Source organism: Macaca thibetana, chromosome 17, assembly GCF_024542745.1.
Source record: "Macaca thibetana thibetana isolate TM-01 chromosome 17, ASM2454274v1, whole genome shotgun sequence".
Classification (NCBI taxonomy): domain Eukaryota; kingdom Metazoa; phylum Chordata; class Mammalia; order Primates; family Cercopithecidae; genus Macaca; species Macaca thibetana.
In genome coordinates, this window is record NC_065594.1 from 19,669,964 (window position 1) to 19,686,202 (window position 16,239).

A 16,239-nucleotide genomic window follows, 5' to 3' on the forward strand; every position below is an offset into this window, starting at 1 on the left:
TGTATTTTTTCCAACTGGAGTCTTGTACTGGAATCACCAGTACAGTGATTATACTGGAATCACCAGTACAGACCGGAGGCTTTCAAACAATAACCCCTGGGAAGAAAGCTGACTAGCTCTTACCCAAGGATGAAAGGGTTTAGATAGAAATCTGAGGCTTTAAAAAGTTGGAAAATCCCTTTTCTGTAAGATAGACCAAACATTTTTAAAGTATAAAATAATTTAATTATTATAATTTTTTTTTGAGATGGAGCTTCCCTCTTGTTGCCCAGGCTAGAGTTCAATGGTGTGGTCTCAGCTCACTGCAACCTCCACCTCCTGGGTTCAAGTGATTCTCTTGCCTCAGCTTCCCAAGTAGCTGGGATTACAGGCACCAGCCATCACGCCTGGCTAATTTTTGTATTTTTAGTACAGACGGGGTTTCATCGTATTGGCCAGGCTGGTCTCAAACTCCTGACCTCAGGTTATCCGCCCACCTCCACCTCCCAAAGTGCTGGGATTAAAGGCGTGAGCCACCGTACCTGGCCCAATAATTTAATTTTTTTTAAAAGAAATGACTCTACTATGAAGGAATACCTCTTTTTCTTATTTATTTTTTATTTTCTTTTATTTTATTTCTTAGAGATAGGTTCTCACTCTGTTGCCCAGGCTAGAGTGCAGTGGCATGATCTTAGCTCTCTGAAACCTGTAACTCCTGAGCTCAAGGGATCCTCCACCTTGGCCTCCCAAGTATCTAGGACTACAGGTGCCCACCATGCCCGGCTAATTCTTAAAATTTTTTGTAGAGACGAGGTCTTGCTTTGTTGCCCAGGCTGGTCTCAAACTCCTGGCCTCAAGCAATCTTCTTGCCTCGGCCTCCTAAAGTGCTGGGATTACAGGCATGAATCTCCGTGCCTGGCCAAGAAATACCTCGTATTTCCATTTTGTGGCTTCAATATTTTTCTTACATAAGTTTTAACTGCTGTAGGGAAGAACTACGTAGAATAAAAACGATCTCTAGATTTTACATCAAGACTTGACTGTGTGCCCTAAATGAAATAACCCACCTACCTTTTTTCCTCTTAGGCTGTTCTGGTGATGAGGCTCCCGGTGAGTCTGCGTATTTTTCTTGCACCTGCTGTGTTTCCATCACTTCAGGAATCCCATCTAATGTGACGGATACATGGGTGACTGGGGCAACAACCATGTCATCTTCAGGTGAACTGAATATATTATTATCTAATGAAAATAAAATCAACTAATTATAGTCCACTGTGTATTATAAGTAAAAAACGATTGACAAAATTTCTTGTTTTTATTATGACTAGAAGATTAAAGTAGAAATAAAATCTTGAAATCTATTCCTGCTTTTAATTTCTTCTTCCCTAAATCAAATACCCTAAACCAGTCCAGGCGCAGCTGAGCTATTTCAATGTCTTTCTTACTTGACTTTCTATCACCAGTGTGTCTCGTTTCTCCTCTTGATTATTCACATTGCTGTGAGAGTTATTTTCTGAAACATAAGTCTGACCTGACCATACTCCTCTACACAAAAACTTTATACCTGGAAAATTAGGGGAAAAAAAAAAAACCTGACATATCTTTCCATAGTTCATAGGAAAAACAAAAAACAACATAAGCACAACCCATCTCTACAGCATGCCTTACAAAACTTCTGTAATCTAGTTCCAAACCTACCTTTCCTTTTTTTTTTTTTGAGACGGAGTCTCGCTCTGTCGCCCAGGCTGGAGTGCAGTGGCCTGATCTCAGCTCACTGCAAGCTCCGCCTCCCGGGTTCACGCCATTCTCCTGCCTCAGCCTCCCAAGTAGCTGGGACTACAGGCGCCCGCCACCTCGCCCGGCTAGTTTTTTGTAGTTTTAGTAGAGACGGGGTTTCACTGTGTTCACCAGGATGGTCTCGATCTCCTGACCTCGTGATCCACCCGTCTCGGCCTCCCAAAGTGCTGGGATTACAGGCTTGAGCCACCGCGCCCGGCCCCAAACCTACCTTTCCAATCTCATTTCCTACCCACCATGAAGCTTACACTTCAACCACACCAAAACATCTTGATCTCAAAGATTTCATTCATTTTCTTTTAACAGATCTGTGTCCTGTATGTTTACCTCTATTCCCTCCAGCTTGAATGACCGTTCTTGTCTCTTCTACCTATTAAAAGCTTATTGTTTACAGCCCACGTCAGAATACTCCTTTAATGAAGCCAGTCTCTGATATTCTCAGCTAGAATACTCACTGCTTCTACAGCAATTTGCTATCACTCATGGCCTTTATTCTTGGCTTTGTAGTTATTTACATAAGTAACTGTCTTCAAAATTAAACTGTAAGCTTGAGGAAAGGAACAATATCTACTCATTTGTAGCTCATGTTATTGCCTAATTATTGCTGCTGTGAATATAGTAAATATTCAATAAATATTTTGGAATGATTTAGTAATAATTTACTTTATGAATTTGATTGTCAGAAAAGCCCAAAGGAGAATATGAAATTTAAAGCAGATCAATAATGTGGCAGTGAATTTTATGCCATGATGTGTTAGTAAAATTTTCAATAGCTTATTGCCTATTTGCTGATAAATAACTACAGAGATGACTAAATTATAATCATTTGGGCCCTTGATACCCGAATACTCTGATCAATACATTAGGAGAAGAAATTCTGCATGATCTTCTATTTGGTAACTAATAAATTATATATTTTTTATTCCCAAAGGCTTCATTCTCAAATTAAAATGTCACCTTTAACTCTACATTTTTGCAAAGGCATCCCAATTCCTACTATACCTTAAAACGTGATTGTAACAAAAAATATATAACATCATTTCTAATCTCTTGATTTTACTATCTAATAGAGAAAGATGGCAGGAGTGACTTAACGAAGTACATAAACATGAACAATCGTAACCATAACCACTCACTTATTCGTTTTTCATCCAGCATAGGGCCAGGAGAATCCATATTGAGGAGTGCCTCAGCAGCCTCAATAGTTTCAATTGTTTCATCCCCGTCATGACAAGAAGCTTCAACTGCAACACATTTAAAGAGAAAATTAAATTAGCCACAAGACATCTGTTACTCTGAACGTCATACACTGCTTATCTCTAGAACCAGAATACATCATTTAATATTTTAGTTTATATACATATAAACTATAAACACATAAAATTATACTAAACCTGGCCAGGGACAGTGACTCATTCCTGTAATCCTGCACTCTGGGAGGCCAAGGCAAGCAGATTACTTGAGGTCAGGAGTCTGAGACTGGCCAACATGGAGAAACCCCGTTTCTATTAAAAATACAAAAAAATCAGCTGGGTGTGGTGGCATGCACCTGTAGTCCCAACTACTCAGGAGACTGAGACAGGAGAACTGCTTGAACCCAGAAGGTGGAGGTTGCAGTGAGCCGAGACTGAACTACTGCACTCCAGCCTGGGTGACAGAGCGAGACTCTGTTTCCAAAAAAAAAAAAAAATTAAAAAATCAATAGTTCCTTAATATTAAATAGCCAACCAGCATTCAAAAGTCCAATTGTGTTAAAAAATCATAAATGGTGGTGGCACAAGGAAAGACAAGACAGTTTTTTTTTTAAAAAAAATCAAATTAAGTCTGCATATCGCAATTGACTGATACATTTCTGAGTTGCCATTCATCTGTCTAGCTTTTTTTACTTTGCAATTTATTTGTTGAGAAATCAGGCTGTTTATTCATGTAGAATTTCCCAGTTTGGATTTTGCCAACTATATTCCTATTGTGTAGCTTAACATGTTTTTCTATACCCCCTCTAACTGAGTAGTCATATATGGAGGCTTGATGAAATTCAAGTTTAATTTTTTCTGGCAAGACTAAGAAACAATTTATGTATTTTGATGACAGCTCAAAATATAATCTAAGCCTCAAATTTCATAAAATCATTACATCTTTTTGGTTTTGCTTTTTTTTTTTGAGACAAGGTCTTACCCTGTCTCCCAGGCCAGAGTGCAGTGGCTCAATTATAGCTCACTGCAACCATAAACTCCTAGGCTCAAGTAATCCTAGCACCTCAGCCTCCCGAGTAGCCAGGGCTACAGGCTCAGGCCACCATGCCCAGCTAATTTTTTAAATTTTTTGTAGAGACAGGGTCCCGCTATATTGCTCACACTGGCCTTGAATTCCTGGGCTCAAGTGATCCTCCCTCCTCGGCCTCCCAAAGTTCTGGGATTACAGGTGTGAGCCACTGCATCTGGTCAAATTTTTTATTATGAAAATTTTAAACAAAATAAAAAAATTGTGAGTATAGTATATATAATGAATCCCCATGTGCCCATTCCCAGCTTCAACTATTATCACCAAATAGCCAATCTTCTTTCAACCATACCCCACTCACTGCCCCCGAGTCCTTACCCTCTGTACAGGATTATTTTGAAGGAATCTAAGATACCATATTTTATCTCTAAATACCTCAGCATGTGTATCCTAAAGATGTCTAACACAATACTACTATCATATCTTAAATATACTAACAATAATTTTTTTTTTTTTTTTTTTGAGACAAAGTTTCGCTCTTGTTGCCCAGGCTGGAGTGCAATGGCGTGATCTTGGCTAACCGCAACGTCTGCCTTCCAGATTCAAGAGATTCTCTTGCCTCAGCCTCCGGAGTAGCTGGGATTACAGGCATGCACCACCATGCCCGGCTAATTCTGTATTTTCAGTAGAGACGGGATTTCTCCATGTTGGTCAGGCGGGTCTCGAACTCTCAACCTCAGGTGATCCACCCGCCTCGGCCTCTCAAAGTGCTGGGATTACAGGTGTCAGCCACCCAGCCCACAGTAATTCTTTAATATCATCTATTACTGGCTGAATGGTATCCCCCAAAATTCTATGTTGACATGCTAACCCACAGTACCTCAGAATGTCTTTAAAGAGATAACTGAGTTAAAATGAGGTTATTAGTGTAGGCCCTAATCCAATATGGTTAGTGTCCCTCTAAGATGAAATATGAACACAGTCAGGTACAAAAGGGAAGACCATGGGAAGACACTGGAAGACAGTCACCTATAAGTCCAGAAAGAAGCCTCAGAAGGAACTAACCCTACCAATACCTTGATCTCAGACTTCTAGCTTCCAGAACTGTGAGAAAATCAATGTCTCATTTGAGCCACCAGTCTGTGGTACTTTCTTATGGCAGTCCTAGCAAACTAACACATCATCTGAAGTGCCACCTAACACATGTAAGAACAAAAATGTCCTATCCTTATTCTTTCTTCCCCTAGAGCTTCTCAAAGGCTACCCATCGTACCCACTGTGGAATAAGGAAGATTACAAGGTTCTTCCCTTTTTTTTTTTTTTTTGTTTGAGACGGAGTCTCACTCTGCCGCCCAGGCTGGAGTGCAGTGACTGGATCTCAGCTCACTGCAAGCTCCGCCTCCCAGGTTCACGCCATTCTCCTGCCTCAGCCTCCTGAGTAGCTGGGACTACAGGCGCCCGCCACCTCGCCCGGCTAGTTTTTTTTCGTATTTTTTCAGTAGAGACGGGGTTTCACCGTGTTAGCCAGGATGGTCTCGATCTCCTGACCTCGCGATCCGCCCGTCTCGGCCTCCCAAAGTGCTGGGATTACAGGCTTGAGCCACCGCGCCCGGCCGGTTCTTCCCTTTTTTATGACATTGCTCAGAAAAGGATGGAAGAGTTAAAAAGTTTTGGTAAGTTGGGAGGTAAGGGAAAGGGAAGAAAAAACGCAAAGAGAGAATCTGGTTTTCAAGATCTGGCTTGCCTTCTAGACCCACTCCACATCAGTTCTATTTTCTAGGAAAGAACCTGTCTACATCTTGTCATCTGCTGTCTTCAGGTCTAAATGCAAGGGAGTGACGCACTGAAGGGAAGAGGCAATTCCTTCTCCTAAAGATCTAATACCTGCTTTCCTAGATTCAATGTCCTCTCTGAGGGCTAATGCCTTCCCTGATGACTAGAACTAGGAAGAAATACTCCTTCCAGAAAGACAGTGGTCCTCAACTTGCAAAGACTGTAGCCTTACCCTAAGGCTTTAAAAGTTACATCAGAATACACTGCTACACCCCCACTAACTACAAGCCAGATACATGCATAGTGGTGTTTCTTCTGTTACACAAACAGATCAGAGAGCAATGAATAGAAACTTCTAACCTCATTAGTCTAATTCCCTTACTGGTAAAGGAGAAGTAACTCTAGATTCAACAAAAAACTTTTATTGGTTTGTTCTGAACAAAAAATGTGAATATATGCAAAAAATGCTTTGTAAAAAAAAGACAGTGGTATGGTTTGGATTTGTCCTTGCCCAAATCTCATGTTGAATTTTAAACCCCAATGTTGGAGGAGGAGCCTGGTGGGAGGTGACTGGATCGTGGGGGTGGATTTTCCACTTGCTGTTCTCATGATGGTGAATGAATTCTCATGAGATTTGGTGGTTTCTGCTTTCTGTTCCTCCTGCTCCAGCGATGTAGGATGTGTCTGCTTCCCCTTCGCCTCCCACCATGACTGTAAGCTTCCTGAGGTCTTCCCAGCCATGCTTCCTGTACAGCCTGTACAACCATGAGCCAATTAAACCTCTTTTCTTTATACATATTACCCAGTCTCAGGTAGTTCTTTATAGCAGTGTGAGAAGTGACACAAACAGAGGACAATACAAAGATGAGGTATTGACAACCAATGTTATCAGTGGAGCCCCTCCCCCACCAGATGGATACAGTCATTCTACCTTTCCCCTGATTTAAAATGTTACTGTATCATATGCTAACTTCCTAAATAGGTCAGAACTTGCATTTAGACTTACTATTCAGTTCTAAGGCATTGTGCTATATGCTAAGGTAAAGCTGAGAACAAGGCAGCCCCAGTACTTGCCACTATGAAATCTACAGATATACCTTGTCATGCCTATTTCTGATAAACTTTCTTTTACGAATAAAGATGCAAATATTTGCTTCCAAATAGTTTTCTCAAATATCCACAACATCCCTGGCCAAGATATAGGAATGTAAATGAGTAGAAAGAGAAAGCATGTACCAGTTTCTAAGTGATGAAAGTATTATTACTACAATCTCACATTTATGTAGGCTAATCTTCAAGTTTAAAATATCTTGCTAGTTCCGACTGAACCAGAAAAGAAATCTATAAATACCAGGACCTTATCATACATTTGGGTCATGGCCCACCATTACGCTTCCTGTGGCAGTGGTAAGAAAAGAACATTCCTCTCTCTTTCCCTACAAAACAACTCATTTTATTCACAGGAATATGGAGGAAGGCATATAAGAAAGTACTCAGTGAGCTGGGTGGGGTGGTGCATGACTGTTGTCCCAGTTATTCAGGAGGCTGAGGCAGGAGGATCACTTGAGCCCAGGAGTCCAAGTCTAGGCTGGGCAATACAGTAAGACTCCATCTCTTTAAAAAAAAAAAAAAAAAAGGTGCTCAGTGAAGACTTGATGAATTGAGTAGGTTTGGTTCCTTTTACATGCCTCTTATTTTGTCATATTCATCTCAATATATTTAGGAAAGGAGAAATGGGAGATGACAAACAGTACTAAAACCAGCAGATGAAACAGAAAACGTAAATTTCTTCTCCATGTAGGGCTCTAGCTTCTGAAGGTAATACAGTTCAAAACCAAGTTAGGGGCGTTTTATGCCCCACAAAGTCAGGATGAGGACACTGCCTAACGCTGTGCTGCAGCAAGGTCCTACTGGATGGAGACACACGCACCTGTAAGGGTGATGTCATCATCATCATCGTCTATGATTTCCTCTTCAGCAACATCCAGTGAACTCTCAGTAATCATGTCATTGGGCTCTTCCACACAGGCTAGACCGGCATAACTATTGAGAATATCAGCACCAGGAACATGTTCCACAATTACAGCAGGAAAAATAGCTGGATCGCCAAGCTGAGGGGTTAGGAAGAGGTAAATGAAAACAAAGGGTTAACACAGTTTTGCTTTTGTTAAATACTGCTCAAAACTATTTTATACTAGCCATCAATTTAATTTTTAGATTGTTAGGCTGTATCTCTACAATCCTTCTAGGCATTAGGAAATTTCTGTCTATTAAAACCAAATAATGGCATTAAAATTTAAAAATGAAAGCCAGGCGCAGTGACTCACGCCTGTAATCCCAGCACTCTGGGAGGCCGAGGTGGGCAGATGGCGAGGTCAGGACATCAAGACCATCCTGGCTAACATGGTGAAACCCCGTCTCTACTAAAAATACAAAAATTAGCTGGGCCATGGTGGCACACGCCTATAATCCCAGCTACTAGGGAGGCTGAGGCAGGAGAATCACTTGAACCTGGGAGGTGGAGGCTGCAGTGAGCCGAGATTGTGCCACTGCATTCCAGCCTGGGTAACAGAGTGAGACTCCATCTCAAAAATAATAATAATAATAATAATAATACCATTAATGGATATGCATGGACCAAGAAGTGACATAAAAATAAAATGTTAATTAAATAAAATCTCCTGGGTTCAAGCTATCTTCTCAAATGTAAGAAAAAGTTCCTGCTCATAGATAATATAATGCCAGGCACCTTACTATTTTCCTTAAGTAAGTCTGTTATATTCAAAATATTATTTATGATTTCATTACAACTAAGCCTCCATCTTTTAAAATTAATGTTTATTGAACTACGCACTGAGGTTAGACATTACTTCTGTCATAAGAATTTAATTACCCAAATTAAATATATATCATAGGTGCTAAACAGATAATATCCTTGCCTTCGACAATGCTATGTTCTGAAATTTATGGTTAATAATCCTGAAACACATTTGGATCGTTTTATTTCAAAATATTTCTTCCTGTTTCAGAAAAGAGGAAGCTAGCTAGAAAAGTAACTGGCTCTTCAAATAGTAAAACAAATTTTAAAACAGAAACTAGGAGCCAGGCACGGTGGCATGTGCCTGTAGTCCCAGCTACCTAGAAGGCTGAAACAGGAGGATGGCTTGAGCCCAGGAGTTCAAGGCTATACTGTGCTACAATCACATCTGTGAATAGCTACTGCACTTCAGCCTGGGCAACGTGGCAAAACCCTGTCACAAAAAAAAAAAAAAAAAACGAAAGAAAAAAATTATACTGTAACTCACACAAATACACTTCACACACCTTAGAGAAAATATATAAAATGTCCAAAGCAAAGTGTAGCTAGCCTTCCCTTTTCCTTTTTTGACAGGTAAACTGTAGACATGCAATCCCACCTAGCATGAACATGCACTTGTTAAAAACACTTTTCCTTTTCTTTTCTTCTAAGAGCTCAATTAAGCTCCTGGTCTTCTCAAGGTTTAGTCCAGAGTTAAGCACTTTTATGCTGCAAAAACCCTATGTACAAGGTAGGAACAGAGCTCATCACTTCATCCACTGATAAGTCAGAGACAGGCGTGTAAAATGCAATTCACAGGAGCAGTTCTCACCCAAATGAAACCAAAGTATTCCTCCCTATCCAAATCTATTTGGCTCCTGCAGCTTGGGTAGAGTGTGCTAATGTGTACATAACAAGGGATACTTCCAAAATTTTGAATCTATACAGTTCTTGAGTTTCGGTTAACCACAGATACTTGTTCCTACTTTATTCCTTGTCCAGTTCTACTAACCGGTAATTACTGTATTCTCCAGAATTCTCCATTATAATCAATGTCACTTCTACCACAGTGCCCTTCCCAGAGGCAATCACTGCTACCAATTTCTTTGTTCCATAACAGACAGTAAATGTAGAGTCAGGCATATGCTAAAATGCTTTAAACAATCATAAATTCAGTTTAAATTTAATAATTTTTAAACTAATAAGAAAAATTTCAAACACACAAACGTCAAGAGAAAAAAAATGTTTCTTTTGAAGCAAAAAGTTTATTAAGAATGGTTTTGAAGTCTTTGGGATTAAAAAAAGAAAAAGAGTGGCCAGGCGTGGTGGCTCATGCCTGCAATCCCAGCATTTTGGGAGGCCAAGGCGGGCGGATCACTTGAGGTCAGGAGTTCGAGACCAGCCTGGTCAACACAGTGAAACCTTGTCTTTACTAAAAAAATATAAAAATTTAGCCAGGCATGGTGACAGGCACCTGCAATCCCAGCTACTTAGGAGGGTGAGGCAGGGGAATGGCTTGAACCTGAGAGGCGGAGGTTGCAGTGAACCAAGGTCGCACCACTGCACTCTGGTCTGGGTGAAGGAGACTCTGTCTCAAGAGAAAAAAATAAAAAAGAGAGAAGAATTAAAAGAGACACATGGTTCTGTGATATAGAAGGCAGCAACATGCAGCAGAAAAGAAAAACTGGGAACCAGGAGATCTAGGGCCTTCTCCAACCCTGATTTCATGACCTTATTTTCTGAACCTTTAAATGAATAAAGAGCACCAGTTGATCCCACAGGCCCTTCCAGGTTTTGCTTTGTTAATATTTTGAATTCATGGATTCTACTGTCTGAGCTTATCACATTTCACAAGAAGAGATTATTCGTTCTCATGCACTGAAATGGGAGAGGGAGTAGCATGCACTGTGGCCACATAGCTGCTGCCATTGCTATTAGCCAACATTTTTTGTACTTAATATGCACCAGTCATTTCGCACACTGCTTTACGTGAATTATCACTCTATTTAATCATCACAAAATGCTATGATGGAGACACATTGGACTATCCATTTTACACATGAGAAACCAGAAGCAAGGGAAATAATCTACTCCTAATCATAACACTAACTTGAACGGACTCCAGGGTCCATGTCCTTTACTTATACACTATTGTAGTCAGTTTCAAACATGGTAGATTTGTTCTGCTGGCATACTTACTTGGCTCTGTTTAGAAAACCAGAATAATTAAGGAGCTGTGTTTAAGGTAGAGGTATGATTTTCAGTATTATTTCCAAGGCTTCACCAATCAGTCTATAATAAAATTTCTTATGGGAATAGCCAGTTCCTCTTGGTCAGCAGGGCACTTCCCATGATCACTCCTAATTTAGTCCTGCAGCCTTCTCCTGAGGTTCTTGCTCTTATCATGAAAAGCATGGTCCATTCTTTTCTAGTCCACTGAAATGGGATGTATATTCAAAGCTGTTCATCTCTAGTTTCCCCGGGGTGCTATTAATCCATATACAAGAAAAAGATCAACTTCAGATTTTCGTAAGAATATGAATAGTTAGGTGCTGGGCGCAGTGGCTCATGCCTGTAATCCCAGCACTTTGGGAGGCCGAGGTGGGTGGATCACGAGGTCAAGAGATCGAGACCATCCTGGCCAACATGGTAAAACCCCATCTCTACTAAAAATACAAAAATTAGCTGGGCATGGTGGCATGAGCCTATAGTCCCAGCTACTCAGGGGCATGAGGTAGGAGACTCACTTGAACCCACGAGGCGGAGGTTGCAGTGAGCCAAGATCACACCACTGCACTCCAGCATGGGTGACAGAGTGAGACTTAAAGAAAAGAAAGAAAGACAGAAAGAAAGAGAAAGAAAGAACGAATGAATGAACGAAAGAAAGAAAGGAAGGAGAAAGAAAGAAAAGAGAAAGAAAGAAAAAGAAAGAAAGAAAGAAAGAAAGAAAGAAAGAAAGAAAGAAAGAAAGAAAGAAGGAAAGAAAGAAAAGAAAGAAAAAGAAAATGAATAGTCAGGTAAGAGGCTTGAATCTGTATATACAAAATACATTTAGGAAACACCTCTCAGGTGACTAGAAAGACTCTTACCACTCTACTACCATAAATAGAAAAAAATGCACACTCCTGAAACTCCAGCTGCTGATCTGGGCTGGTGATAAACTGCTTTGTAAACTGGATTGACTAGTAACTGGCTAAAGTATGAGTCATCAAAAACCTAAGAACTCTATAACCACACATTCTACAATTCATTCCAGAGAACTGGTTCCCTACCTTTTAAAGAAATAGTAAAATTTCAAATGCTGAATTTTCCTAGGTTTAGATTTTCAAAACAAATAAAATATTGGGACCTATATTAGTTTGTTACGGCTGCTGCAACAAAGTATTACAAACTGGGTCTCTTAACAGAAATTTATTCTCTCACAGTTCTGGAGGCTAGAAGTCTGAAATCAAGGTGTTGGCAGGGCTGGTTCCTTTTGCAGACTGTGGGGGAAGGATCTGTTCCAGGCCTCTCTCTTTGACTTACAGATGGCTGGTCTTCATGTTTACATGGGCTCTGTGTCCAAATCCAACTCCACTCACCTCCTGACCTTTTAATTGAGACAGGATGGAGTGCAGTGGCGCAATCTCAGCTCACCATAACCTCTGCCTCCCAGGCTCAAGTGATCCTCCCACCTCAGCCTCCCAAGTAGCTGTGACTATAGGCATGCACCATCACACCTGGCTAATTTTTGGATCTTTTGTACAGATGGGGTTTCTCCACGTTCCCCAGGCTGGTCTCGAATTCCTGAGCTAAAGCGATCCACCCAACTTGGCCTCCCAAAGTGTTGGGATTACAGGTGTGAGCCACCGCACCCAGCCCAAATTTCCCCTTTTTATAAGGACACCAGGTAGTGGAGTAAGGGCTCCTCTCTACTGTAGTGTAACTTCTTACTAATTACATCTGCCATGACCCTATTTCCAATAACCAAATAAGGTTACACTCTGAGGTACTAGAGGTTAGAACTTCAATGTATGAATTGGCGTATGGGTGTGCACACGCACAATTCAACCAATAATAGGACTTAATTTAATTTAGTTTTAAGTCTGTCATTTGACAATTTGTTCCCCCTGCCTGAAATAACTTCTATAAACTAGTCTTTTCATTGTTTCTAAACTGAGATTGGATATTACTCTTCAGGTTTCTTAGATGAAGGTCATCAAATCTTACCTACCTCAGTTTTTTCCACACCATTTCAAACAGACCCTTTCCCAAGATTTATTTAAAAGATGGGCTTCAGGAAGAAGATAGCAGATATTCGTAAAACAGCCACACTCCTTAATAGTAAGCAATAAGATGTTACCTACTTTTAAGAAATGAAGGTGTTGGCTGGGCACAGTGGCTCACGCCTGTAATCCCAGCACTTTGGGAGGCGGAGGCGGGTGGATGACCTGAGGAGACCAGCCTGGCCAACATGGAGAAACCTCGTCGCTACTAAAAAATAAAAAAATCAGCTGGGTGTGGTGGTGGGCACTTATAATCCTAGCTACTCAGGAGCCTGAGGCATGAGAAGCATGAACCTGGTAGGCAGAGGCCGCAATGAGCCAAGATTATACCACTGGACTCCAGCCTGGGTGACTGAGCAAGACTTCATCTCAAAACAAAACGAAATGAAGGTTTCAATGTTTCTTTGATGACTTAACAAAAACATTACATTCCACTTGAGTGGCTGCTACTTCAAAAAACAGTTCTAAAAACTCTCATCATTTAAATAATTAGATTAAGCATCTTTTATTTGCATCACAAAATCAAATTAAATTCTACTGGTGCTTATCAATTTTCGCTGTACAGTGGGAAACATTTAAGAATATCAATATTTGACCTCGCATGGGATAAAATAAATCAGACTATCTAAGGGTGTGACCAGAGCCTGATATTAAAGCTCCCCAGGTGGGTCCAATTTGCATCCAGGCTTCAGGAGCACTGCTCTGAAGAATGACAACATTCAAAACTGCATTCCCTAAGTTGAGTTAGCTCTAATTATTCTTGCCAAGATCTGGGATATTAGTAATTCAAACAATTACATTTTTAAATTATTAGATCTTTTTTTTTTTTTTTTTTTTTTGAGATGGAGTCTCGCTGTGTCTCCCAGGCTGGAGTGCAGTGGCGTGATCTCGGCTCACTGCAAGCTCCGCCTCCCGGGTTCACGCCATTCTCCCGCCTCAGCCTCCCAAGTAGCTGAGACTACAAGCGCCCGCCACCACGCCCGGCTAGTTTTTTTTTTGTATTTTTAGTAGAGACGGGGTTTCACCATGTTAGCCAGGATAGTCTCGATCTCCTGACCTTGTGATCCACCCGCCTCGGCCTCCCAAAGTGCTGGGATTACAGGCTTGAGCCACCGCGCCCGGCCGCAAATTATTAGATCTTTTGCTATTCACTTGCAGACTATTTTCCCCTTTGGTTTTTGAACAGAACCAAAATAAACCACAAACCAAGGGGACAGGAGAGGGAAGATCTCCTGGAATTAAAATCTATCAAAGATCAGAGTTTCCAAAGCTTCAATATGTAGAAGCAAATTAAACTGCAGTGATAAAGTGATTTTCAATTGTTTCATAACTTTCTTGAACGTCTTAACAGCTCCGAAGAGATTTCCCCTTTCTATTAATTATAGATAAATTTAGGATATATGTTGAAAGCAAAATTTCAGCAAACATTTTTGCAGCAATAGTAAAATTCAAACCAAGTTTTAGCAGAAGAGAGTCACAGTTCCGCAAATTTCAACATTGTCCACGATATAGTTTCCACTTGTTGTGGTTGATCACGTATGTGGCAATACCATCAAGTTAAAAAGAGAAGGGGGCCGGGCGCGGTGGCTCAAGCCTGTAATCCCAGCACTTTGGGAGGCCGAGACGGGTGGATCACGAGGTCAGGAGATCGAGACCATCCTGGCTAACACGGTGAAACCCCGTCTCTACTAAAAAAATACAAAAAAATTAGCCGGGCGAGGTGGCCGGCGCCTGTAGTCCCAGCTACTCAGGAGGCTGAGGCAGGAGAATGACAGGAATCTGGGAGGCGGAGCTTGCAGTGAGCCGAGATGGCGCCACTGCACTCCAGCCTGGGCAACACAGCGAGACTCCGTCTCAAAAAAAAAAAAAAAAAGAGAAGGAAAGTGACCAATGTAAGCAGGGCAATATGTGACTCCCTAACTAGGCTTGCTTGTTCCATATACCACAATCCAATGTGGATCCATGTCCTATGTGGATATTTCAGAAACCATGAATCATTATTCCAACTTTATTAATAACTCTGTTCATCAGGTTTTTGGGTATGAAAAAGCACAAGAACTTTCATATAACTTGTTTACCAAGTTTCTCTAATAGCAGAACTCAATCTCGTATATGGTGATTGTGAAACATCCCATGAAAATTCTCTCTAAAATAGCTTAAAACGAAATACCTACAAAATATTTTCCCAAAACAAAAAGCAAGTTAAATTTAGTCTTTAGCATTTTTCCAAAGCAGACACTACTTTTTAAAGCCAGGTGCAAAATGAGCACACCTTCAAGTAGTTCACACAATATCTTTGCATCGAGGCAAGAAAACACCAAGAGGGGTCTGGTGCCTTATTGCTCCCATAGTCTTCAAGAGCTCCCCTGACCCCAAAGCCTCTCCAATAAGCATACAAATTAAACACTGCACTTGCTATGAAAACACATCTTTGACACAAATTCCTGTGCCCAGACTTCGAATCAGGCTGAGGCCCCAAAGCCTTATCCTATGAAGACACTGCTTTGAGGACCTCTGAATTATTCCTGAAATCACTCCCTTTTACATTTGATTTAAAAAAACAAAAACCCAGCACCTCACTCCATTACAACACGACCTGGCAATACTTTACCATGCAGCAAATGCACTATATACACACATGGTGAACAGGGTGCAACAGTAAAAACGCAAGTTCTTATTTAAGGTAGGACTCCACCATGCCTGGGTATCTGAACTCGGGCAAGTTATCCAGCCTCTCTAAGCTTTACTTTCTACGTCTATCCAAAATAAGAATAATAATATATTCTACAATTGTTGTAAGAATAATGTGTAATTAAATCACTTGTGATAATGCATGGCTTCTAGTAAGCAATAAATAAAATGTTTTGATGATTAAAGCCCTTCAACATTTGATACAGATAGAAATAAACACTCTCAAAAACTGACTTACTACAATCTCACATGGACAGGCATGGTTTTGTTTTTATTTTTTGAGACAGCGTCTTGCTCTGTTGCCTCGCTGGAGTGCAGTGGCGTGATCACAGCTCACTGCATCTGTGAACTCCCAGGCTCATGCAATCCTCCGGCCTCAGCCTCCCAAGTAGGTGGGACTATAGGCGTGTGCCACCATGTGTGGCTAATTTTTTTTTTTTAGAGAGGAGGTCTTTCTATGTTGCCCAGGCTGGTCTCAAACTCCTAGGCTCAAGCAATCCTCTCCTGCCTCAGCCTTCCAAAGTACTGGGATTACAGGTGTGAGCCACCATGCCTGACCCCTTTTGTTTATTATTTTTTGCTTTATTTATTATTTCTTTTGCTTTCTTTAACCTTTGTTGGGATTTGATTTTGTTTTATTTTTAAGGAGAATAGTCTTTTCAAAATATTGGTGAACAAACCTTAACCATCACACTTAGCAACGACATTTAGTTTCAA

At 40.8% G+C, this 16,239-nt stretch overlaps 1 protein-coding gene across 6 annotated transcripts in view; it reads right to left on the minus strand.

The window, feature by feature from the left end:
* The window catches only part of ELF1 (E74 like ETS transcription factor 1), a 115,242-nt gene that overhangs the window by 16,777 nt on the left and 82,226 nt on the right, over positions 1–16,239 (minus strand). For all 6 annotated transcript variants that reach the window (XM_050766132.1, XM_050766127.1, XM_050766126.1 and 3 more), the window contains exons 3-5: positions 7,700–7,880; positions 2,913–3,020; positions 1,051–1,218 (exon numbers count right to left, since the gene is read on the minus strand). In XM_050766132.1, the coding sequence (XP_050622089.1) occupies positions 1,051–1,218; positions 2,913–3,020; positions 7,700–7,880 (457 nt within the window). The remainder of the gene's footprint in view (positions 1–1,050; positions 1,219–2,912; positions 3,021–7,699; positions 7,881–16,239) is intronic.